General features: G+C 39.0%; 1 protein-coding gene across 1 annotated transcript in view; it reads left to right on the top strand.

Annotated features, from left to right (window-relative positions):
* The window catches only part of LOC122804254 (cytosolic phospholipase A2 zeta-like), a 1019603-nt gene that overhangs the window by 265730 nt on the left and 726907 nt on the right, over nt 1-26966 (top strand). The window contains exon 10 of the mRNA XM_044074015.1: nt 2483-2514. Coding sequence (XP_043929950.1) covers nt 2483-2514 — 32 coding nt within the window. The remainder of the gene's footprint in view (nt 1-2482; nt 2515-26966) is intronic.

The following is a 26966-nucleotide window of genomic DNA, read 5'->3' as shown; positions in this document are numbered from 1 at the left end:
ACATGACACCCACTGAAATATGCATGAGTTGCTCTTTAGTACTTTTAATCTGACAATTATTTCCTTACATGGAACAGAGTTATTAGCAAGGTGAAGATGAGCAGTAATCAGTATCAGTTTTTCATCAAGTACAGTTTTTAAAGAATGAGGTTTCTGGTGTAGGCAGGTCCTCTCTGTCTTTCTGGTTTAGCTCCATTATGACTCCATGATCTTTTGTAGGGTACTGCTTAGGCTGAAAAGTCTAAAATTTGTTTGTGACCCCCCCTCTTTTTAACTGGTACCATTAAAGCCTGTTGTCATGGGTCAGAGACATGTCCTCATGCCAATGTTTTGTTTAACATAACTGATGGAATTTAGTTAGACTTTTCTTGATTGTGATAGAAAACCACCAATTCTGCTATCTTGTCCTATGTAACTTGTTTTTTTTTTTTAATTTTACTTGTGGAAACAGTTATATGATGTAGTTATATAAGCAATGCCTCCCCTTCTGCCTATAGAACTCTGATATCCATCCATCCATAAGCCCTTCTTCCATTTTTACACATAGGGTCATGGTGTCACATCAATGGTGACTATTGTCTGGAGCCAATGTCCACACTACTGGGTTGCTAGATATCTACTTTGCTTATTATGAAGTTAACCTAACATTCTTTTACAAGCACAATATCTCTGTACTGCAGATGGGATCAGTTCATTGCTTTTTGATAAAGTTACAGTCACAATTTTCCTTTCAGTTTTCTGATTTAATTGAAGAATACCTGCTGTTGCATTCAGTTTAGAGCTGTAGAAGTAGGGTTTGGCTCTCTCCTCCCACTGTGTATATGATCACTTAAATGACAGTTTGCAAACTATCTCTGTGTTTCTATGTTACAATTATGTAGAAAGAAATGCAGAAGTTATTAATAGCAGATAATTCATTTTATCCGAGTCCTGAGTTTGAGCACATCGGGTTGCTGAGGTCATTATTTCTATTTTCATAAATTTAATTTATTGCTTCAGCTTTCCCATCAGTACAGTATAGGATGTATAATTATTGATTGGGCTTGATTTTATTCTTAAGTTAAAGATGACTGTATCATGATTCATATTAATTACAGTGTAATCATGGGTGTGCAATGGAAAAAATAGCATCATAAAACTTGGCAAATAAGACATAAATTATGATCAACTCATAAAAACATATAGCATTATTAAAAATCTAGGGACAATTGATCTACCATGTTAGCTTGTGATATATGAGCTGTAAACACAACAGCTAAACATTTGTGTATGAAGCTCATTCACCCAAGTACATATATACTCTAAATCGAAGTGCTCAAGGATAATGACAAATTCTTGCAAATTTGTACAACTGAAAAAAATGTTTTTTTGCTGGAGAGCAGCCCTTTTTAGTAAGCTTCAAGTCAGAAAAGGGAGATTTGTCCATTGCCTCAACAAGAACTCTGGAAAGTTGCATTAACTGCCATTGAACCTTTTGATAAAATTATGAACTCACAGTACACAAATATTCCAAGTGTTACTAAAATATAGACAGCACACTGTTCATCACAACTTTAATTTTTCAGTGGCCACATTCATTAGATTACAAGTCTTTTTGTATACCTTTAGTTACAAGAAAATGCAAATAATTCAGTTCAAATTAAATGCATTAGTAATACAACAACATTTACAAGGACGTTTGCCAAAGGCTAAGTATACAACATGTAACAAGAAGGCTGAATAGAAATGGATACTATCAGTATGAAAATACAGAAGTGGTTGCCGGCTTGAACTATACCTTCCATAAATTCCAAGTCTTAAAAAAATATATTTTTTTAATTACAATAAGCGCAGTAAATATTTTTTGATGTTTTATAAACAATTTATATTATGTCAGTAACTGTTCAAGCTACAGACATACTGATAAAAGTATTCTGTTCATCCTGCTAAGAGCTTTCATATGAGGCTAATCAATTCACAGTGCTGCATCTTGTTTCCTGAAATGACAGTATACAAAATGAGGGAATGAACAATTGTTCATATCTCTCTAGCTGTACTGGACAGAAGTCACATATCAATGCTTTTGTATTCTTCATTGTGTAAGCTTTACGATAACATATATTTCATTAGCCTGTATGTGACATGATTTTTGCAATTATTAAAATAAAAATGAAGAGACAATATTAGATGTCTAGACTCATTAGGATGATCCTAGGGAAAAATCTGGAGATACCAATCGGGTTTAATTTAAATCATTAAATGGATAGATGCTCCTTCTTTGCTACCCATCAACTTCAGAGAAGTATTGTCTTTCTTTATTCATGTTGTCATTGTTATATTTTTGTCATTACATTACTTGAGAATATAGGTCATGAGTGAAAAACAGATACACGTGGTTCAATTCACTTACCTGTAAAACAAAGAAATGTATGCAACATAGATTACATTTTTTCAGGATGCATTGTGAAATACTAAATTTGTATATGATTCTTTCCTTGTACAGGGCCTGCCAGTGTATTTGAAGGCTACTGAACTGTAAGTAACTAACATTTATTTTATATTACTATTTTGAGGGGAGAATGCTAGAAAACCAGGGACCACAGGTGACATGAGTCTTTCAATATCTTTAGTGATACAAGAAATATTACTAAAGAGGTTACTTGCTTAGTTTAGCAAAGGCTTTCATGACATCATGACTGGAACTGGTAAATGACTGGAGAAGATTTTAAAATGATTTTAGTGTGGTGTTCATAGTTCTGCCCTTCACACATGTAAAGTAAACATGTGACTACCACCACTATGCTGATATTTAAATAAGTACACCCCCTTCCTGCCCCATCTCTTTAATGGAACAGCAAAAAAAAAAAAAAAAAGACAAACTGTAGTGATTGGTTCTTCTGAAATGCAGGAGCCATATAGCCAGCCATTTTCTGTTTCTGCATCCCACCCCTAACCCTGCCCCTCCTCAACTGAGGGGCAATTAAAAAAAGGTTATGATCACGTACCTGGGAATCCTGAAATAGAGGAGTTAATCAATTCCCATTTCTGTGCCCTGTCCCTGAGGCCCTCCTTCCTCACATTTTACTTGGGAAAAAATTAAACAGGTCTTTTTTTTAAATTGTGGCAAACGGTTGCTATAATTTATACCCTGCACAGAGAATTACAGCATTTAGATTTTATTAAAAAAAAAGAGAGAACCAACTTTTTTTCTTTTATACTATGGCAAGTTGCAGTTGCTGCAAGTTAGACCACACAGGACTGACCACAAATTCAGTACTGCCTTTTAAAAGCCACTATGCACTAAAAGTGATTAGGCTCTGTCTTGGATGACTGATCATGTCCCCTAACACTTTGTGTCCAGGGCAGTTGTCCCCTTCTCTTCACCCCAGCTGTCCTACTGCCTCTAGTCTTTGACCTCCACCAAAAACTCAGCCAATCTGTTGGGCTTCTGCTGCAGGTCATCATACTTGCACCTGCATTGATCTCCTGTATGGGGGAATGCCAGTCAGAGTTGTTATCAAGTAAGTCCATATATCTATCTTTTCTCTATGGGACTGTGCCCAATGCTTCTATCTTTTGCAGATACAAAGCCTGCAGTGGGTAAAGGACTATCTTTATCTCTTTTTTTATACCAGCTTGGAGTTTTATTTTGAACTTTCACAGAGAATATCCTCTAATAAGCCACGGTGGTGCAGCAGTAGCATTGTTGCCTCACAGCAAGAGGTTCTCCCATTCGATTCTCGGCTGGAGTGCGAGGAGTACCTTCTGTGTGGAGTCTGCATGTCCTCCCCGCAGTTGGGTGGGCATTCGAAAGACATGCGTAAATGGGTGTGCCTTCGCTGAAGGTTGAATGTTGAGCTAGCACCTCAGTGTTCGTGAAAATCTACTGCCAATCATTAGCAGATCGGAGTTCCGCTGTGGCGACCCCTAACCGTGAAAAGCCGAAAGACAACAACAACAACAGCGAATATCCTATCCATGTCAGGTTGTACACTTACTGAAACAGTAGGCATGAAACTGAGGCTTCTAGGGTATGACACGCCCACTAAGGCATGCCATCATTTTGTCTGTCAGCCTAACACCCTTTGCTAGCGCCAACTGGGTGCTAAAAAGCAGTTGTGTTCACAGAATGGCTGCACATTCATTTACATCACTCCAGAAGGCAGAGTTAGGAAGCGTTTGCACACGTGCAGGAGCTCTTTGCAGCTCATAAACAGCAGTATTAACTCTGCTATGATGATAAATGCAATTGCACATATGCGCAGTAATGAGCTTTATATAGCTGAGTACCAAAATGCCCAGATGCATAAGGACTACATAAGTTGTACAAGATTTCATAAGGACTACATAAGTTGTACAATATTTCTTGAAACTTTCTTCAAAGTTTGACGGAAAGCCATTATAAAAGCAATTAGTTTAAAAAAAAGGATTATGATCAAAACAGAAGAAATAGGCTGTTACTATTGGATTTTCTGTAACACCTTCAGTTCTATCCTCTGTAATGCATCTTACTGGCTTTGCTGTGTAAAACCATCATATTTGGTTAATATTCACAACTTTAACATCAGTGGTCTTGTATAATGCAGACTGTCACATCTGCTCAAGACCAAGCTGCAGGTAATCATACTGCATTTTAAAGAATAAAGCACCAAAACAATTACATGTCATTGTCTTCCCCCAAGCCTTCCAACATTCATTCATAGGCCAACATTTCAGTGCACACATTCTTACCTGTAAGTCAGGTGAACAATTTATTACGTACACAAAAATGGAAAGGGAAAAAAGAAGCTATGCAAAACTAAAAAGAGAATTAGCAAAACTGCCATGTATATAAGTATTTTTTTCTTTTTGTATTGCAAATGTTGAATTACTCATTGAAATGCATGAAACAAAATTGATTGCATTCAGAAAGGATATGTTATTGTAATTACTGCAAAGCTTGTATGTCTAAGGAAAATATGTTACAACATCAAGAAGCAAGATACAGGAGAGACAGTTTACTACCAAAGAATGCCATATCCTAATGGACATATGAAAAATGTATTTTAGAAAAAGAGAGTGTCAAAACAGGTAGAGAGTGCAGAGGCATGGAATCACATTGTTGGTGACATATTATAGGGAGATGGATCTGCACATTGGCACAATGCAAGAACGATCTAATGGCAAGGTACATTATACAAGGCAGAATGCAATTACCTGTTGCACCATCTCTGGTGGGTCTTTCACTGTTCAGTCTTTAACACCTGATGAAGAGTACCTGCCCCCTTTACAAAGTGATGACTATGATGCAGAAGAGGAAGGCACAGGATTCATTTGAAGTAGCACAAACACCAATAATTTCAGATACCTACAATATCCCCACACAGTTGGTATTGATACTGGCTATTTCAGGGCATGTGTACTTGGGTAACTGTGTACTTATAACTGTGAAATATTTCCTCATAACATGAGCTGTAGTACAACCTCAGCACATGGCATATAGTAAGTGTAAATATCATAAATGTAGAACTAAATCTTAAGACACCAACCATCATTGTGTATTTCTTGACAGGGACAGCACCAGAACCTTTGGAAGTTGTGCTGCACCATACCAGGCTGATGCTGAAAGCAGAATAGCTGTTATTAGTGATGTCATTACTCTCAAACTCATGACTCAGCCACAGGACAGTGGCACTCAGTTGCAAAGTATACTAGCAGGACCCCCAACTACACAACAGCTGGACAATTCCATAGTCAGTGACACATTCAGCATAATAAGGAAATAACATTACAACAAGGGGTGGTGCTATGTAGCTCAGCAACCCTTTCCTGTGCACAGGCAGAACCCATAGAGGAAGATACAATCTTGTCTGAAGTACCATTCTTGACTGTCATGCCGGTAAGCAGAGGTACAAGTTAAGACATCTTTTACAGTTAGCTCAGGAGACACATGAGAGCTTGTCTTCCCAGCAGCAAGAGTGCTGTGACATAGTTTAGGCTCAGGTTATTGCCACTGAGAGTCAACTATCCATGACTGAGATAAGCCATTGTTAAAGCACTCCTCAGAAGCTCCCTGTGGGTTGTGGACTAGTTTCATTAGCCAAGGTTAAAGTGTGTAGCTTGCATCCACTGGAAAAAATAAAACAAGGAGGGAACACATAAAGAAGCGGGACTGGCTTCCACTATCCATTTCACTATATAGTGAAACCACTGTGGTTAGCAACATTATAATAACCTGCATTTTCCAACTAGGTGGCCATGAGGAATCCTACTATGCAGGAAGTGGTAGTATAGTGAACATGTTTCCATATGTGAGAATCATGGGCACTGGCAGGATGCTGTCAAAACATCGGTGATGCAGCCTTGTGCATCATATATTACTAGGCAGTTAATGGAATGGTAACCCTTCCTGTTATGGTGTCTCTCACTTTGCGGTCCAGATGGGGCAATCTGTCATAATACATGGTCAAAAAAGACCTATCAGTGGGTCAAAAACTCTCATAACATTATCATGTCCAGGAAGAATCATCCACAAACGTGGTTGGCTGATGTAGTTCCAATCTTCTAAAAACCACTGGTTATTTAGAAAATAGATAGTCTCAAAGCTTATTATTGGCTCAGAAATAGATTTGCCATTATAATAACATAAAATACACATTCAGACTTCTATAACAAATGCAGAATGAAGTCTGGAACAGACTATCTTTCTAGTACTTTTAACTTTAATAAACACACAATTGATAAATGTTCATCAAGTACAGGCCAATTTGTTGCATTCAACTTAAGCTGCCGCCTTAACTCAGATTTCTCTAAGTGTAAAGTCCATGACCCATTTCTTTCACTGATGTTTATCTGCTCTAAAATAAAGAACTTGAAATTATGATCCGGGTGTTCTAAATAGTGTTTTGAGAGGGGACTTTTTTCTGGACCAATAATAAGGTTTGAAACTACCTATTTTCTAAAGCAACCAGTGGTTTTCAGAAGATCAGAACTACATCAACCAACCATGTTTGTGTATGATTCTTCCTGGATATGATGATTTTATGAGAGTTTCTGACTTGCTGATAGGTCTTTTTCGACCATGTTTTATGAATATGTATTAGTTCTAAACCAATTGTGTTTTGAGACCGCATCCTCGTTTACAAGTGCTGACTTTTTTCTTGAAGACAGATTGTTGTCTGATGATAGGTTGTTTTGATAACCTTTTATGAATATTTATAAGTTTTGAACCAATCGTTTTTTGAGATTGTATCCCCCTATCAAAATGCCAGTTTTACTGAGATATGCTAAATTCTGGGGCTTGTTAGTCATTTGACTGGTTTGGACAATCAGGACTGGAGTAATTAAGGGGTGTGATTAACTTGAACCAATTGTCTGAGGAAGTTGCCTACATGGAGATGAAAGGGCTTACCAGATGTGACTATTTGGTTTTAACATTTGCCAATTTTAAGAGTAAAAGTAGTGTTATTTTCTATTAATTCACCGACATGACCTGAACATTCTTTTGTTTTTTTTTTTTTGAGTCTGATTGTTCATTTTAACCTGCAGCTAATATAATGTTGTCTATGCTGCTCACTCTTTACAAAGGTTATTTCAAGAAGGTGTATAGAATATTTTTTTAATTTTTTTAGTTTATTTTGTTACTATCATGTGTTAGTTAATGCTGCCTTTTTCTGCAAGTGAACTGAAAGAATTATCCTGTGATAAATCTTCCTCCTATGTGACCTGACTGGTTCATTGCTGAATGTATCTATTAGTACCATTGTCTTCTGTATTCTACCTTATAAGCAGATGCAGTTGAAACATCCATCAAAGTTAGCTGTACATGTTTATCAAGAGTGTCATTCATGACATAGCTGGTATTGGGGGCTCATAAAACCTGCAGTTATGGGATGCTCCCAGCTGAGCTGCTGCTGTGGGAGGCAAATAGCAGCAGCTGGCTTTATAGTTTCATAGGTGAATACAAGGCTAACTTTAACCCGAGGTCAGAATCAAACTCACCTTTTTGTCACTGAGGTTAAAATTTTAACCATTATGACAAACCCACCTACTTCGAAATATCTGTCAGCAGTGGGATTCAAACCAATATCTCCATCGGGAGACCAGAATTGCCATGAGACACAGAAGGCGTATAACCCCTGAGTCTGGTGCTTTAGACCACTCAGCCATCCTGATATTCATAGGTAGGGAACATGCAAATGTGTTTGCAAAACTGGTGACAATGGCTGCCTAATTATGTCTATAGTTGCCACCTTTTTAAATTCCCAAAATGGGACTTTCTCTTGGAAACTTGAAATTTTGCAAGACAAACCATACTCACACATTGTGAAGGACTAGACATCCGTGTTCTTCCAATATAAGAGCTCCCTTGTGTAGAATTTCATCTATTTCTTCTGCTGTTTCATATAATATTATAGTATTTCATGTACTAAATACATCTTTCATACAACTATTACTGGAGATTTAGGAAATATTATTTGTCCTAAAATGTCAAGACTTTTGACAGACAGGTGGTAACCCTAATTTCTGGCACTCTTTTCATTTTTTTTTTCTTTTCTTTCTTTTTTTTGCAAATATTATGAAACTGGACAGGTGTCATTGTGAAGCTGCAATCTTTCAGGTTTGCTTCATGCAAATAACAGACCTGATTGGTTGCAGCATTACTTGTCATTCATTTATATACTTTCATGTACAATGGGCAACAAGAGTACAAGAGAGAATGAACAGGATGAAACTCTTAATGCCTGACATTATTATTGGTGGTAAAAAAAAAGAGGTACCAAGACACCAAGGGGAGAAAGTAGGTAGAATAGCATCAAAGCAAACTCACTCTGTAACAGAGAAAAAATATATAAATTAGTGCTGCACAATAAATCTGTAGTGAGCAGAAAGATGGGTCAACTTCATTAATGCATATACTAACCCCAGGATTCACTAATCTTCCATATAAGACTAAATTAGTCTTACACGGAAGAGCCAGTCTAAGAGTAAGATGGCAGCGCGCCATGCATATTAATGAGGGTGCCCTGCCTCAACTCTAAAACTAACACGGAGCATGGACAAGTGTAGGGGGCGTGTTGGACTGCCGATCAGTCTAAAAATCCATGCCCCTGCAAGTCTGAAACATGGGAAATGTCTAGTTACATGAGCGAGTCTGCTAACATGTGTACATTCTAACACTAAACTCCCCCATATAGTAAACCCCGTACAAATATAAAAAGTAAAAGAAATATATATTTTTTTCATTTCCAATATAGCTGTCCGTATTTGCGCGTGTTTGCATGGGTTTGCCCATTGCTTAGCTGCAGTTAGCAGTTTAGACACCGAAGAGGATAATAAGAAAAATATATGCAAATTAAGCAAAATAGCGATAGTGTAGTGGTTAGAGCCTTCACAGAAAAAGGAGGCATTCCCGGTTCGAGTCCCACCACTACACTTTTCATTTTCTGTTGGAAATCTGTATACAAAAATATTTCCTGACATGTATTATTTAAAGTTTTGTAAAAAGCATTGAAATGTTATATGTAGTAGTGAACGAATTTTTTATATATATATATATATATATATATATATATATATATATATATATATATATATATATATATATAGATATATGTCAAAGGTAAAAACAACTTCAAAAAGATCAATACACTGCAGGTTCAGGTTAAGGCACTTTAATTCTTGAAGCAAGGAGACAAAAATGTGCTAATACAGAGTTTGTCTAACTAGAATCAGGAAGTGAAGCCATTCTTATACATTTCTTACAAGAGATTGCCTACTAAGCTGACGTAATAAATCACAAGTTCTTACAATATTATTTCATAGCAGCTGTTTGTCCATGATTTTCTGCTGACACTATCAAGTTTATGAAAAAACTTCCTAAGAAAAACAACGTGGCCTTGGAGACCACTGGTTAGATGCAACTTTTCACTATGTGATTTTACCATTCAAGGTACTATGGCTAATTCGAGCACAAAGCAAGTACAGATTATAGTTCATTTCTTCAAGCAGTCTTTGTTCAACTGTATCTATCTTTTTCTGCAGCTGTGCATGTTCTCATAACACGAACAGAGCTGATTGTACAAGTTCAATAACATTATAGAAAACAGTATTGTTCTATTCATTATTTTCCTGACCTAGCAGATAATCACCTGCTTCTCAGTAAATTTCCAAAAGGCATAAACATGAATTTTGCTGTGCTAGCAAATACTAGGTCAGAGAACATCTTGCAGTTTCAGAAAGCATCTCATAGTTTCATACAAAACTAAGCTGTACATAAAATAGAATGAAATGTGTTAACCCTTTTAGCTTCTAATAAGCACTAAACACGTACATTAATACATATTTTTCTGACATTTCCCCCCTGTTGATACTTTTTATTCTATTTTCAAACGCATAAACAGTTTGCTTCTTTTCCTAACCTCTTCTGCTCAGAATTTGCAGTTAAGAGAGTCATTCAGTTTAAACTTATGAAAGTGTTTCATTTTTCAACAGTTCTTCAAATTTGGTACTTTGATACAAAGTCTTAGAAACTGACATGTCTATAAAATCTTTAATTAATCTTTTCACACAGGGAATACCACAACAATCACACACTCCTAATAGGAGTAATCCTACACAAATGGCAATCAGGATGTTCATTAGGATGGTACCCCATCCCCCAAACAAATTCTGGAAAAAATCCGTCAGTGGGTTTGGGCCTGGTTTGGTCATGGCCGACACTTGCTGAATTACCTCAAGGTGGTCGTCTATCTCATGCTGGTTGTCAGGAATATATGAACAGCACTCCTCTTTTATTAAAGCGCAAGTACCACCTTTCGCAGCTAGGGTGAAGTCGAGAGCCATGCGGTTTTGAAGCACCACAGTTATCATAGCATTCAGTTCATTAGTTACTAATTCGAGAGCAGAAAAAGTTGCATTGCTCATTACTTCGAGAAGTTTGGACAGTTTTCTCAGCTCCCAAATCGATTTTACTGCGCCATATGCAGGGGCTATACCTGTCCACGATATAATAGTGTCACTCAAGTCCATGTGTGTCAGTTTATCTTTGTTCTTTATGGAGTTATGGTTACTCCAGCCTGCTTCAATTCATCCCACTGGATTCTCAGGTTTCTTGATTGGATTTCCGGGACTCTCTGATATTTCAAATTCTTCCTCGAAGCAAAACTGCAGTGTGTCGTATGGCCGGAACCAGGTAACCCAAAAAACAACTGCCGGACCAATTCTCAGGTAACCATTTGTATGCTTTTTTCCCCACACACAAAATAACAATCCTCTACTTTAGTATTAATATATACTTGCCCTGCATGAAACATTTTTCTATCAATGATAGATAGTTGCTTAAAAAGAACAGGATTATGTTGGACTTCATTAACTGTTTTGTGCATTGATTCAAGGCATGAGTCATAGTTTGTATCACAAATAGAACCTGCATTATTAGCTTTGGTATAACATTTGTAAGGAACAGTCACATTACAATTGCTCCAACCCACCTGAACAGTATCGTTTTTGTAAAAACACACAGTTCCCTTTTGTGTAACAGGCAGGTACAATGCTATTTTGTCTTGTGATTTTACAGTCGTAGTATCAAAATTCAAATTTTCCCAGGTCTCATTGACACCTAGGGGGACAGCAGTCATTAATAATCCCTCATATGCTGTTGGTATAACTGTACAAACCCAACAATTTGAAACATTAAAAGTCTCAGCATACACATGTTTGATCGCTTGGTAAGTGTTAAAGTTTGGATGCCAGTCTATGAGTAACGCATCACGTTTATTCAGTTCAGCTCGTGTGGCTGGAAAAAGGAAAGGCCACAGCAAAAAGATTATTGTTATCAGTATAGTTAACAGAATGATCATGCAATACTTCTGAGGTTGTTCTGCATTCCTATTTGCTCCATATCTGGTCATTTTGTTCTTGTTGTGTAACAGTAACAAGTTTTTTGTCCAGTTCAAAGTTTTTAACCAGTTTACAGTGTGGCAGATGAATCCAGGACACTCGCTCTGCAATCTTGACTGCAGTGGGTGTTGACAGTAGCACTTGGTATGGCCCTTCCTACTTCGGTGACGTCCAATTCTTTTTCTTTACAGTTTTCACCCAGACCCACGTGCCTGGGACTACTGCTGCTTCCGATGATCTGGTTTGTTCTTTATCTGAAACAGAATTTAACTGCAAAATTGTTTATTTCTTAGAAGTCGTCTCATATATTCTGCGAGTGAACTGTCGGCCTCCTGGTCTGCAGACATGAGAGGATTCACAAACCTTCAGCATAGACACACTCCAGTATCCAAAATCTCATCCACACATTACACATAATATACCTGAGGGGTAGAGGCCTATCATGGGGAATTTAAACACTCTGCAAGACACTACACATTCATATCAGGGAATGCTCCTTATTGGTCTCCTTACAAACCCATGTAACAACTGATTGTGAAATGGTGAATGTAGCCGAGGTAGTACAGTTCTGGTACAGCATGATTAGTGCTGGTTTGGGAAACATTTGTAGCCTTGAGTGACCACATGATGCTTCATGATGATGGCCTATGGTACTGTACCCCATCCAGTTATTGTAACTATAGTACTACACATAGCTTTCATTGCTATGCACCTCAATTTTGTGTGTGTGCAAACATATGCAGCTCTAAACAATATGCATACAAATCACCATTTGCACAACTGACACATATATGTTTTGTGATGCTATTGAGTGGCTAGGTCATATGACACACATTGGGTATGTGTGATGTTTAAATAAGCAGTTGTGTTTTAGCATGCCATGTCATGGATGATACTGGCATGTCCACAATATGATCTACACTCACCATAACTACTGTACATTGGGTATGTGGATGAATGGTATTCCATCAATTATACATGCACCACTGATGATGTTGTGTGAATACTCATCATGCATGTGCTAAAACTGTGTCCACAATTATTTGCTAAAGACACAGAGGCTGTAATCAGCATTGGATACCTATCTGACACACAGATACACATCCAGCCATGGTATGTAGACCTGTGTGTTATGGCGCACAGTACATTACAGAGTTTTGAATACTTGCACAGCAATGTTGTATCCATGAATGCATTGCGTTCCAGGGGGAGGCCAATCACCTAATAATAAAACACATGCATCAAAGCCTTGTATAGTGTTAGTAACAAGGACTGCCTACACTTGCACTGCATGCTGTTGAGCAACACATGTCCTGCATGCTGACGTGTGATATAACTGTTTTGCTTGTGATACTGTACCCCACCATCACCTGCTATTGGATATGTTCTGAGATTGCTGGTGTTGTGTGTGTGTGTTGATGTGTGTGTGTGTGTGTGTGTGTGTGTGTGTGTGTGTGTGTGTGTGTGTGTGTCTGCTTTAGGGAGGAGTGTATTTGTGTGTGTGCATGTGTGCATGTGTGCACGTGTGCATGTGCGCATGTGCATGTGTGCATGTGCATGCATGCATGTGCGCATGTGTGCATGTGCACATGTGCGCATGTGTGCATGTGTGCATGTGCACATGTGCGCATGTGCACATGTGTGCATGTGGTCTGACATCATGTTCTTGTCTTAAAGTATGTTTCCTGTTTTCCTCTCACAGGTGCTGAGGTGGGGCTGGTTCAGTAGAGCAGGGAACCTGATGTCACTGAGACAGACACTGATCATGAGGATAGGTGTGTTGAGGCACAGGCAGGTTTGTCAGGGTCTGTTGTTGGGCCACCAATTGGCAGTACACAAGTCTCCACCCCATCCATGCACACAGTCATACTGCCTGTACATCCATCATCACCATTGCCCTTAGCTGAGGGACAGTGTACCATTGGCACTGGCCAGGACAGTGTGGTATCTATGGCACATGTATCAGGACACAGCAGCCATAGCCAGATGTCTGGAATGGTACCACATAGGCAGATGCCCAGGGGTTCTCATCAGAGCACTGCTGGTCATCATGCCCCTGGCAGACATGCCACGACTCTTTCAACCACATGCATGTTCCAGGCTGTCATAGAGGCACAGGCATGAATGAAGCGGTATACCAGACAGGGACTAAGGGCACAGAGGGCTCATAACACCTCTGTAAATGACAGTATCCATGACCTAGCAGGTGCCATACGTAATTACACTGAGGTCATTGATAGACGTTGGGGTGAGACATTGGATGTCCTACACAATGTCATGTCCATGTGTCAGGACAGTACAGGACAGTTGAGACATTGACGTGGATGTATGCCACCAACATCAGCAGGTGGAGGTCGCCGTGGATGTCCAGCAAGCCACAGCCACTCCTGTAGTGCCAGTACCAGCCCCAGCAATGTTGGTGGGGGCTGTCCATAGACCGTCCTAGAAGACCACATGCACGTGGCTCTGGCCAGTCCCAGCAGGGACCTGGATCCAGTGGACGTATGTCAACCTCTGAGGATAGTACCCAGTCTAGATTAGTACCTGATACTGTCTGTAGCACCCCTGCCAGGCACAGGTCCTGTATCCGTGGCCAGAGACGGTGATCTGTAAAGCCTGTCAGCTACAGTCTGTAGCTGTCCCACAAATCCCCGTATATGGCAGCCACATGGTGGAACTGTGTGCATGCAGACACACACACACATAAACCAGAAACCTAGAGCAAACACATACCCGCACACATTACATCAACATTGGCCCATAACAATACTCATGGCCCTCACACACACACTCACACACACACATGTCAATTATATGGCTCAGTGTAGGCCTCTGGCAAACCAACAACACACCCTGTGCATATGATGAAACCTGTGCCACCTCCTGTCATCTGTAACATTGATGCAGGAACAGGCTAACATGGTGCTGATGCACAGGGTGACTTTGATAAAGTACAGCAATGGTTGAATGTGTAGCATGTTGTCAGCAATAAAGTGTAATGATATCCTTGAAGGTGAAGCTGAGCAGGCATGATGCATTAAAGCTGTAATTAGCAATGTTGTATTGTTTCCACCAGTGTTTATTCCAATTGTGTTTTGTTTGCCCATGTGCTACTTGGCTGATGTATGTAGTTGTGTCAGCATGTGTTATACAGTGGACAGTAAGTTTGGGGTGTGTGCAGCACAGGTTTGCAGGTATACATTTGTGAACATGGTGGAGGTGCACAGTCTGCATGTACGTGCATATTGGACACATGGGCAGGGTGATATGCCCTGTATTGGCCAGTGTTAACACTCCATAGTTTCTATTGGTAGACAGTATGCATTGTACTACACACGTTTTGGAACTTGAGTACGCATGTGTGAGTATGACACGGGTTGACACTGTGCTGTGGGTGATGCTGTTGTTCCTATCTGTCATTGGTTTGCATTACTAAGGTTAACAGTGTCCCAGCTGCATAATCCTGTATTAATGCACACTGTTCACAAACACAAGAAATTCTCACTTATACAGTAAAAGTGCATTAGTCTCATGGACCCCTGCCAGAAACTAAATATATAATAGAAGGTGTGATGTTATACCAAAAAAGAGTTACATACCAACAAGGGATAACCTCTCTGGTCAGTATCATTTGGAAAATTCAAGGCAAGCTTCAAAATACAAAATGGCAATGATTCCAAAGACAACACTAAAGCTGTCTTTACTGTTGTTCATAATCTACAGGAGAAATCTCAGATTGGGTCACAGTTAATGTAAATGGTCACAAAGTACACTTATCTGACTGACATTACCAATTCCTTGTCAGACAGTTTGAATGCGGATTTCACCACCCTCTTGCTATACAAGGGCCACATTTCCAGACCTGCAGAACGTAATACCGGATGATTCACAGACACCCTAGTTAAAACATCTCTTTAACAAGGTCCACACCACAGCGGCAATGGTACTGGACATTGTCCCTGGCTTTGTCATACACAAGCTGACATATGAAGTCACCACTCACCTAAACGCTCTGTCCAGATAGAGCCTGTATACAGGTTACATACATGTGGAATGACATACGGTAATGGTGTTTACGGTCCACAAGCGTTGAGCTACAACGTCTTCTTCTCCTTTCGGATACTCCCATTAGGGGTCGCCACAGTACATCATCTGTTTCCATGTCTTCCTGCCCTCTGCATCTTGCACTGTCACACCATCCACCTGCATGTCTTATTTCACCACAGCCATAAACCTTATCTTATGCATTCCTCTTTTCCTGTTACCTGGCAGCTTCATCCTTAGCATCTATTTCACAGTATACTCTGAATCCCTCCTCAGCACATGTACAAACCAACTTAATCCTGCCTATCTGGCATGGTCTACTAACCTTCAAACCTGGCTGGACCCCCTAATATACTTATTCTTAAACCTGTCTATCCTCGTCACACCCAGTGCAAATGTTAACATAAATTGATTAAGGGTAGAACTACAACAGGTCCTAGAAACTCTCACCCTATAAGCCAGACCAATGTTATCTGGAAGGCTATGGAGCACAGCATTATGGAACTCATTAACGGAGACATTATGAACCAGCAAGCACTGCACCATACCCACTTAGGTTCTCTAAAGTCCAGATCATGGCTCCTACACCTAGTAGACTTCAAGCCAGTCAACAAGGTTATAGGTGAGGGAGGAGAGGTCAACACAGCCAAGCTATAGCTCACCAGCAAATCATACCCATCCCACATACTGGTATTACACATAACCTCAACAGACTGACCATAAACGATTGTTAGATGATGGCTGACAAGTGATGCACAGATGTAGGACACACAGTAACATTTGCAACCTCCATGTACTATTCTATGCTAGTAACAAGTGGTATTCACCTGCACTCAGTCCTGGGACCCCTTCTGTTTGGCATATAGCTTTCTTAGGTACAAGCAAACACAGTAGGGATATGTCTGCCCACGTTTAATGAAAATGCATACTGTGGGCTATACTTTATTCTCCAGATGACACACACATCCTCCAAAAGGGTATCATACAGATAGATACCTGGTGTCAAACTCATGCTGTAAAGCTATAAGCCTAAGAAAGCATAGTTATCCACTTTTAGAAAACAAAGTATCCTTAGAGTACCACATAGGTAGTAGCCCCCAAAATGTGGAACAGGTACTAATGTATATATAGAGCCATGTGTTAAGTCATCTCTCCTTTGATAATCACATTACCAAAGGTTTTTGGAAATCCCTCTGTGGAGCACATAAGCAATAAAGGGTTTGCATGCAGATCCACAGAGGTTGTTGCACACCTATAATGATTAGTCATCTTTGCCGGAATTTGCTTGCTTTGGAACAAGTTTCAAATATACCTCAAGCATAAACCCTCACTCACACTCTTCAATAGAAACCGTGATGAGTGGATGTGAAACGGAAGCCATAGCCCAGGGTTCACTGCAATGGCTAAGCTTGTCACAAACATACAGAAGTGACCTAAGGTCTGGAAAGCATCAGCACGCTCTGGCAAAGATAACACATGTGTTCATGGAGAAAGCAGAGTACCCACCTATGAAATACTTGAGGTCACATGTATGTATATGGATTTGCCCCACAGCTACCTTACACGTGTAATGCACATACAGTTGTCATTGTGAGATGTCATACACTATAAAAATCAAAATCCACTCCACATTGGCCAACGGTGTCACACACCTGGAGCACAGGCACACACATTCAGCAAATGCGAGATTCAAACTCTTTCGTAACTACATTATGATACTACAGCAATACGAATTTACATGACACGCTATACACATTACTGGGATTTCATCTTTCCACAGGTCTATTTGTAGGATGGTGACATCATCGGACTTGACAAAGATGAGTATACCACTTTTAAGGTGCTTGAGTAGTCTACAAAAAGCTTGCTTTTTCCCCGGGAGACACACATACACAGTTGGCAAGTGCAGGATTCAAACCCCTACCTAACTACATTATGATACTACAGCAGTACGCATTTATACGACACACTATACACATTACTGGGATTTCATTTTTCCACAGGATGGTGACATCATCGGACTTGACAAAGATGAGTACACCACTTTTAAGGTGTTTGAGTAGTCTCCGAAAAGGTCGCTCCTCTCCAGGGAGACACACATTTGGCAAATGCAGGATTCAAACCCTTACCTAACTACATTCTGATATTATAGCAGTATGCATTTACATGACGCGCTATACACATTATTGGGGTTTCATTTTTCCACAGGTCTACTTGTAGGATAGTGACATCATCGGACTTGACAAAGATGAGTATACCACTTTTAAGGTGTTTGAGTAGTCTCCAAAAAGGTTACTTCTCCCCAGGGAGACACAGACAGTTGGCAAGTGCGGTATTCTTAATCCAAACTAAGTACGTCTTTACACTTCAGCAAGCAATATGGAGTTACAGGGTGCAATACAGACATTACTTGCTGACAGTTTGCACAAAGGTTTTTTTCACATTTGCTAACCTCAGCAGGCTTATCATACTAGGTGTATTGTGAGTGTATTGTATGCATAGGCCATGACCATATCATAAATGGGTTGATGCACCACATGCTGGCACACACAGGGTCAAACTTTGAGTAGCATCTTACCTTCACCTACATGATACTGCAATAAAACAGAAAGATGATAAACTTCAACAATTGGCTGAGCTTCTGGTGTCATTCAAAGGGGATCCAGTCTCTGTCTGCCTGTGATGACATGATAGATAAGCCTTGTTTCTTCACTAGAGATGGTTTGCACCTGTCACCCCTATGCTTCTGAATACTGGTCAAGACTCGTGCTGTCCCCATATTACCTTTTTTAGGCAAGGCTTAAAGGTTCATAGGTTCACAGGTTGGTACTAGTCTATCGGCCCTGGGGCCTATACAAGGCCAGCCAAAAAGGTACCCTGGCCTTTGCCACACAAGAAATTTATTTCCTGTGCCACTGTCGTGCAGAGACACAGACGTGATCCCCATCCAATAATCAAGATTATCCTTGAAGAGTGCTAATGAGTAGCTTTGTTTGATATAGACAGGTAGTGTGTCTGTGGGACAGGAATCTATCCCTCCGGCATGTTCTGTTTATTGTGGTGACAAGGTTTAGGTCCCTAGAGCGTGTAGGTTCATAGGTTCATGGGTAGGTACTAGGCTATCTGCCCAAGGGCATTTATAATCCTAGCCAGAATGTGTTGGCTTTCGCCTCCCTTTTAAATTAGTTTCCTTGGCCTCTGTCTAGCAGGGCCACTGAAGTGATCCCAGGGGTAAATATACAATTTCCCATCCACTCATCAAGATTCCTCTTGAAGAGAGTCTGCAAGGGGCTCTGCCTAACATCAACTGGGATTCTATTCCAGAGTGAGGGAAGTCTCTGGGACAGGAATCTATCCCTCCAGCACATCCTGTTTATTGCTTTGCTGAGGTTTAATTCACTGGAGCGTGTGGCTCTAAGAGATTTGTTTTTCTTGAGGTAGAGCATGTCCATTAATTCTGGGTTGGACATGGCCTTATACATCAGGCATAGATCACATCTGAGCAGGCAGTAAGCAACCGAGTAGAGCTGGAGTTTCTTTAGTCGAGCTGCATAGGGCATCTCATTGAGGCCCATGATCCTCTTGGTGAAGTACTTCTGTGCTCTTACCAGCTGTTGCATGTGCCAATTGAGATACATACCAAATGGGGCATTGTACTCTATTATGGGCCTAATGAGTGATGAGTAGAGGGGCACAATGACCTCTCTTGATCTAGAGGTGAACCCTTTCTTGATTAGGTGGGCTACAGTAGGAATAACTAACCACTTTGCAATGTGATTATCAAAGGAGAGCTTACTATCTACCTGGGTCCCCAGGTCCCTAATTACATTTTCCCTACCTAGTGGATTACCACCTATGTGGTAATTTGTGGGCACTTTGTTTTTTCCAAAGGGGATGACTATGCATTTTTTGCCATTCAGCTTGAGGCCATGGTTTTGACACCAGGTATCTGTCTCTGTAAGACTTTTCTGGAGGATGTCTGTGTCAGCCAGAGAGTCAATTATGGCCTCCAGTTTACAGTCATCTGGGAACTTGGTCAGCCATAGTCCTCCCGTGCTTGCCTGTACCTCAGATATATATATATATACTGAACAGGAGGGGTCCCAGGACCAAGACCTGTGGGATGCCACTTGTGTCTGGTTTAGAATGGGACATGGCACCTGCAACTCTGACCATGTGTGTTCTATCCGTGAGCCAGTTGGCCACCCATCTCATGACATAGGGGTTAATGTTCAAGCTGGTAAGCTTGTCTATGATGCCAGAGTGGGGAATGGTGTGAAAGGCCTTAGTGAGGTCCAGGTAGGCTGTGTGGACTACCTTCCTTTTATCTATGGCCTTGGTTACTGTTTCAAAGAAGTCAACCAGGTTTAGGAGGCAAGATCTGCCTTTAACAAAGCCAAATTGGGTAGGGTCCAGTATCTGGAGGTTCCCAATATCTCTGTTTATGAGTTCCATGATAATTTGCTCCATAGCTTTGCAGACCAGGCTGGTCAGGCTTATAGGGTGATAGTTCCCAGGTTCTGTTGTGGCACCACCTTTGCGGAGCAGGATGACCGCTGCTGTACACCATTCTTTGGGTACATAGCCTGTGGTAAGGTTGAGTCTGAACAGTGAATGTAGGTGAGGCTTTAGTTCCTTTTGGAGCTCGTGTAAGACGCAGCCTGGGACACCATCCAGTCCCATTGATACTGTGTTCTTAGCTTTGGAGAGGGCTGTTTTTACCTGCATGTCCATGAAGTCTGGGGCTCTGCATTCTTCTGGGATGGGCACGGGCCCCTTTGGGGGTGAGGGGGGGGTGAAGTTTGCACTGAACTTGTCCACCAGGATGTTGGCAATGTCAGTTGGTTCAGTGTATTTTTTGCCATTTTTCAGTAGCTGAAAGCATATCTGAGAGTTGCCACCTAAATGTTTGATATAGCTAAAGAAGGCTTTGTGGTTGTCTTTAGATTCCTTGGCAATTTTTCTTTAAAAACTGGACTTGGATTATTTTATGAGTGATCGTAGTTTCTTGCTAATAATGATCAGTGATGCCTTTCCTTTTTGGAATTTTGCTCTATCATGTGTTAGTTTCCTCCTTCTGTTGTATAGCTTATTTATGGGCAAGGACCACCAGATTGGTTTCTTCTTTTTGGAGGAGTGAGTCTTGGTTTTAATTGGGATGGCTTGATCCATGCATCCCTGTAGATGCTCATAGAATGCACTTGTAATGGCTTTTGCAGATTGGATAGCATTATCCTGTAGCAAGGGGGCTGTGAAACTTTCCACTTCGGTCTTGAGAAGGGTGAAGTTTGCTTTTGAAAAGTTTTTCACAGTGGTTTTGTTGACTGGGGAGAGGGGCCGGGATGTGGATGTCCAGTGTGATTATTTCATGATCTCATATTACCAGCGAGGAGTTTACCTCTGGTGTGGAACACTGATCCCCCATGTTGGTGATGATCAGGTCCAGTATGTTGTCACCTCTAGTGGGTCTGGTGACCAGCTGTTCCAGGCCGTTTGAGTTTATAAACTCTAGGAAGCATTGGGCAAAGGACTTTGTACTCGAGTAATTCTCCCAGTCAGTGTTTGTGTAGTTGAAATCTCCTCATATCATGGTGTTTGGTAGGACCTTTATATTTCCCAGTGTTCTCAGGAATACTGAGTGAGGGTCCTGAGACAAGGTATGTGACCTATAGCAGGCTACCTAATAGTACTACGGTACCACCAATAAGCGACAGTCCAGGTAGACACCACGATCTCACAGCAACTGTTTAATCCACATAACGCCAAACAAACAAATTCAAAAAAAGCAAAGACTTGAATGAAAATGACACAAAAACAGGAATCAAACACCCAGGAAATACATAAGTGTAGCAGCAGTTAAGCGCTTTCAACCATTCATCAACTGGTCCTCATCAGAACTGCTAAAGGAAGCGTTCAGTCAGTTTAAATCAACTTTGTGGCGCCAAAACAAACAGGTCCCTTCTTAAAGATATATTCACATATATAAAATAAAGAAGGTGACAGTATTAATAAAAATAATATTATTAATAGTATTAATATCCATTAGTAGCCAACAACTAGTCTTTATAATGCCCTCTTATTATGCTCATATAAATAAATATTTAATTAAAAGTGTTTAAAAACATTTTAATATTAAAAACTATATTAATGTGTAGTATTAAACTGTACCATCCCTTTATGTACACATCCTATTATTAATAATATCTATATCATAGTTGTTACAAGTTCGTTTAATATAACAGTACTAATCTAAATTAAAAATGTTACCTTATGTCCAATATAATATAAGTAACTATCTTATAAATAACAATCCTATAGATACAATAAATTAATTGATTAATTAAAACGTAACCAAATAAATAATAAACACTATATAAGTTCATTGTGTGTTATGAATTCATTATGTATTATAATGTATAGTCTACATCATGTAATATTTAGTGTTTAGTTTTTGAATTAATTCATAAAAATAAGTGGATGTATAACATATTATTTAGGCTTAAACTCTACCTTTCATATTATTGCAATATTATATAATGTATATGAATTAAATTAATAGTACTTAAAAAACTGAATGTACTGAATGTCTTAAATACATAATAATTCAACTTGTGAATCAAAAATTAGAGTAATACTATAAAAATAAGTTCAATTGAACAACATGAATGCCAATAGTTAAAAATGTTACTATAAATGTGAACGCATAATTAGACTATTATTCCTTATTTTATAGTAATAGATGTTATTTACATTATTTGAATTGTTAACATTAATGCCACTATGTTAATAAACTTTTAATAGAAATATTATCGTTTAAGCCCGGTGGACTTGTTGCATCAGTATACAATTGCCACCAAGATTCTTTAAAAGCTATTAAACCTTTTACGTCACCACCCATAGGATTACTAGGTATCTCCTCCAATATGGAAATTTTAAAAGTGTGTTCTGCCCCTAACATATGAACATGTCTGTACAAAGCATTTGTATCATCCTTTGTCCTAATGCTATACAAGTGGTCGTATATGCGCTTTTTCAAACTTTGTTCCGTCCTCCCCACATAATAGGCGTCACAGACGTCACATGTAGCTAAATAAATAACATTTTTCATATTACAATTCCCATTTTTACAGATGATGACACTCCTGTGTCCATTCTTTAATATAATTTTACTAACACAATTCATATATTTACAATAGTTGCAAAATCCACACTTTTTACTTCCTTTGTGAGGATCAGACTTCTTGTTACCTCCTATATTATGCTCTAAAAGTTTTTTCATATTTTTACCCATCCTGTATATAAATTTGGGCTTATTGCCCAATATATCTACCAAATATTGGTCACCACTAATCAAGTACCAAAATTTTAGGATGATCTGTTGAATCTTTTCTGTGGCAATGTTATAAGGTATAATACATGCCCTTAAATAGCTCGGTCCCACTCCTTCACTATTCAAATTGGGATAAACAATGATGTCTCCTGATCCCAACAATGGTTTATACTTTGTACCCCAATTTTTTAATATATATGTCACAGTCTCAATCATCATATTACTTGGATAGCCCCTTTCTAAGAAATAACTCTGTATTAGAGTTAATTCCGTATTCAAATCTGTCAATTCAGAAACCATTCTAGTGGCTCTTATACATTGTCCTTTAAAGACATTGTATTTTACCTTGGGGGGGGTGACAACTAGTATAATCCAAATAATTGTTTGAGAAGGTGGCCTTCCTATATATTCTAGATGTTACTTTACCCTCATCATTTAGTACAAAGGTATCCAAGTATGGTAATCCTTTTGGGTCTATATTATACGTAAACTTAAGGTAGTCACTGCTTTTTACAATAAATTCTAAAAAGACTAGCATATCTTCCTTACTACCTTCCCAAAGTAAATATAGATCGTCTAGAAATCTAGAATAGTACTTGACGTTGGAAAAATACGGACTTTTAAACAAAACTTCATCCTCCCAATTAAGCATGACCAGATTGGCGTAAATGGGGGCACATGCCGCCCCCATTGCTACGCCTCTTGTCTGCCTAAATAGTTCTCCTTCAAAATAAATATAATTATTTTCTAACACTAATGACATCATCTCCGTTAAGAGGCATATGGTGTCCCATTCCAAGTCTGTATGTCTCCTTAAACTATTAGAGAAGTCTTCCAAGCCCTCCTGTTTGGGAATACATGAGAACAAGTCGATCACATCAATAGTGATTATAAATTTGGAATTCATGTTCTCTATATACGAAATTGGATACTTTGAAAGGAAACACCACGAATCTTTAACCATGTGTGGAATAAGGGTATAAATATTTTTCAAAATAGTGTCAATAAACTTCCCCATCTTGAACGTTTTAGAATAACTACCCGATACTATCGGTCTCAGGGGAGGATCATTGATGTCTTTATGGATCTTCGGAATGCCCACCATTGTGGCTAACCTAGGGTGTTCAACTTTAATAAATTTATAAACCTCATTACTTATTCTCGCATCCAATGAATATTCCTCAATATATGAATCAATTCGCCGGTAGGCAATGTGAAGTTCATTCCTAGAAATAGTAACATAATTTCCTGTACCATGTAAGATATCATAGATTTTTTGTGTATATATCATATTATCATAAATTGCAATACCTCCCCCTTTATCGGGTTTCATTATTCTTATGGTATTGTTGTTTCTCAAAAATTGTAATAGTCCTTCTTCATCCAAGGTCAAGTTAATGTTATCTTTTAACTTTCTGAGTTTATTATACTCACTGTAGATCTCTCTAGTGACAACCTTATCAAAGGTGTCAATAACGGGATGATTGGGAGGTGTAAATTTACTCTTAATGGACAAAGTGTGTCCATTGTTCATACCGCTGTCCTTACTATTAGCAGTCTTAATATTCTTGTCAATGAAAAATACCTCTAAATTGATCTTCCTAATATATTTTTTAAAATCAATCAGTACATCAGTTAAAGAAAATTTGGGATTAGGTATGAATTTTAATCCCTTCTCAAACAAATTAAAATACGTCTTCGTAATCTGTAGATCCGTATAATTGTAAATGTTAAAATGCCTGAATGTAGCAAATTTACCTTCGACCACTACGTCCTTATCTCTATCATAGTCACTTCCCTGAGTAGGTTTAGTGTGTGTGATAGACGTATTTGATGAATTCAAATTACTTTCTATATTTAACAATGGTAAAACCTCACTTATTGTGTCCCCCTGACATGGAATTTTGAACCTCTTCTCTGATATGGGGTGGTAATTGCCCTCAAGGTGTGTCCGAAAATCCAAGTGATTCTGCTTAACATAATTATCTGCATTGACAGAATCAGCATCATCCATAAAATTGTCATTGTACTCACTTTTTTGTGTACGATTAGTCTGCCCTGCATAATAATTCTGTTTTTTCGGCCACACATATACTTGATGTTTATGTTACAATTCCCTATCCCTTTTAATTTTATCCAATTTCCTCTTACACAGGTTGTCTGCCCATTTTTTGGCCTCGAAATATTGCTTATTGTATAGTCTTTCCCAGTCCTTAAACAATAAGTCACTCACAATCTGTGTATTCAAAACCTCCACTTTGTGAATAATTTTACTCATTCTCTCATCATGATACTTCATTAATATACCTATGAAGTTGAAACCACATTCATCAAAAAAATTATTGAATTCAGTAACACTTGAATTAGTTAAATCAATACCCAGTGGCAGCTTAAAAAACCTAAGGCCTTTAGGTACTATCTTGTATTCTATACATTTCTGTAAGTACATATTATCCACTTTTAATCCATTGATAGTTTTGAGTTTCTTCCCAAGAGAATATATCATAGACTTCAAATTGACCTTTACAACACTGTTGTTCCCTTCATATGAAGAGACTACTTGATCGGAAACTTCAACACTGTCCACTTTAAAGTCAAAAGATAAAAACTTGTTGAATAAATCAGGATTTTCCGATCTGCTCGGGGGGTCTGACACTGTCCGCAATGGCATACAAAACTTATCAGACCCTTTCGCTGTATTGTCTGGTTTATGTGCTGTAACTGTAGAATAAGTCTTAGTAGGTAACTTTCTTTTCTGTTTGGTCCCTGTCCTTTTGGAATCAAAGTCATAGTCATAAAGGGAAAAATCAAAAGTGAGATCAGAAATGTTTATATTACTGCTGGAAAGAGGGGCAGTAATATCCAGTCTTTGTATGGGGCTATGATGTCCCGACTTCTGTCCATTGGGTATGTCAATGCTATCATCAGAATGCTCCACAAATTGGTCTATTGGCTTGTCGATACATTCGTTACAATTGCTAAGTGCAATGTCCTGTTGGATACATAGATGTTTCACTTGACTAATTTTAGCCCGGTTAGTCCCTTGAGCCACACCCGACTGAATGACAGAAAAACCAAGTGGGCAAGAATCAAGATTGCTAAAAACATTTTTAGATTCACTTTCACCATAAACATTTTTGTTGGCTAATGATGGTAATGCTCGTTGTTTGGGTTCACTAACCCCTAACAGTAATTTCGTGACAAGTGCGGTTAGTTGTTTAACCTCACCTCTTAGTTCCGATAGTTCAGTATGAAACGCTTCCAATTTCTGTTTCCCTTCAGGTGCTGGTTCCGTAGCAGAAACTGCTTGTAAAGCTGGCACTGGATTACCATTGTTGTGTGTGCTACCGGCATTCTAAAGACTAGTTGTTGGCTACTAATGGATATTAATACTATTAATAATATTATTTTTATTAATACTGTCACCTTCTTTATTTTATATATGTGAATATATCTTTAAGAAGGGACCTGTTTGTTTTGGCGCCACAAAGTTGATTTAAACTGACTGAACGCTTCCTTTAGCAGTTCTGATGAAGACCAGTTGATGAATGGTTGAAAGCGCTTAACTGCTGCTACACTTATGTATTTCCTGGGTGTTTGATTCCTGTTTTTGTGCCGTTTTCATTCAAGTCTTTGCTGTTTTGAATTTGTTTGTTTGGCGTTATGTGGATTAAACAGTTGCTGTGAGATCGTGGTGTCTACCTGGACTGTCGCTTATTGGTGGTACCGTAGT

The sequence above is a fragment of the Protopterus annectens genome, chromosome 6.part0, assembly GCF_019279795.1.
Source record: "Protopterus annectens isolate FY-2018-M chromosome 6.part0, PAN1.0, whole genome shotgun sequence".
NCBI classification, from domain to species: Eukaryota; Metazoa; Chordata; order Ceratodontiformes; family Protopteridae; genus Protopterus; species Protopterus annectens.
The sequence above is the reverse complement of the archived record's forward strand: the minus strand, read 5'-3'. Positions and strand labels throughout refer to the sequence as shown.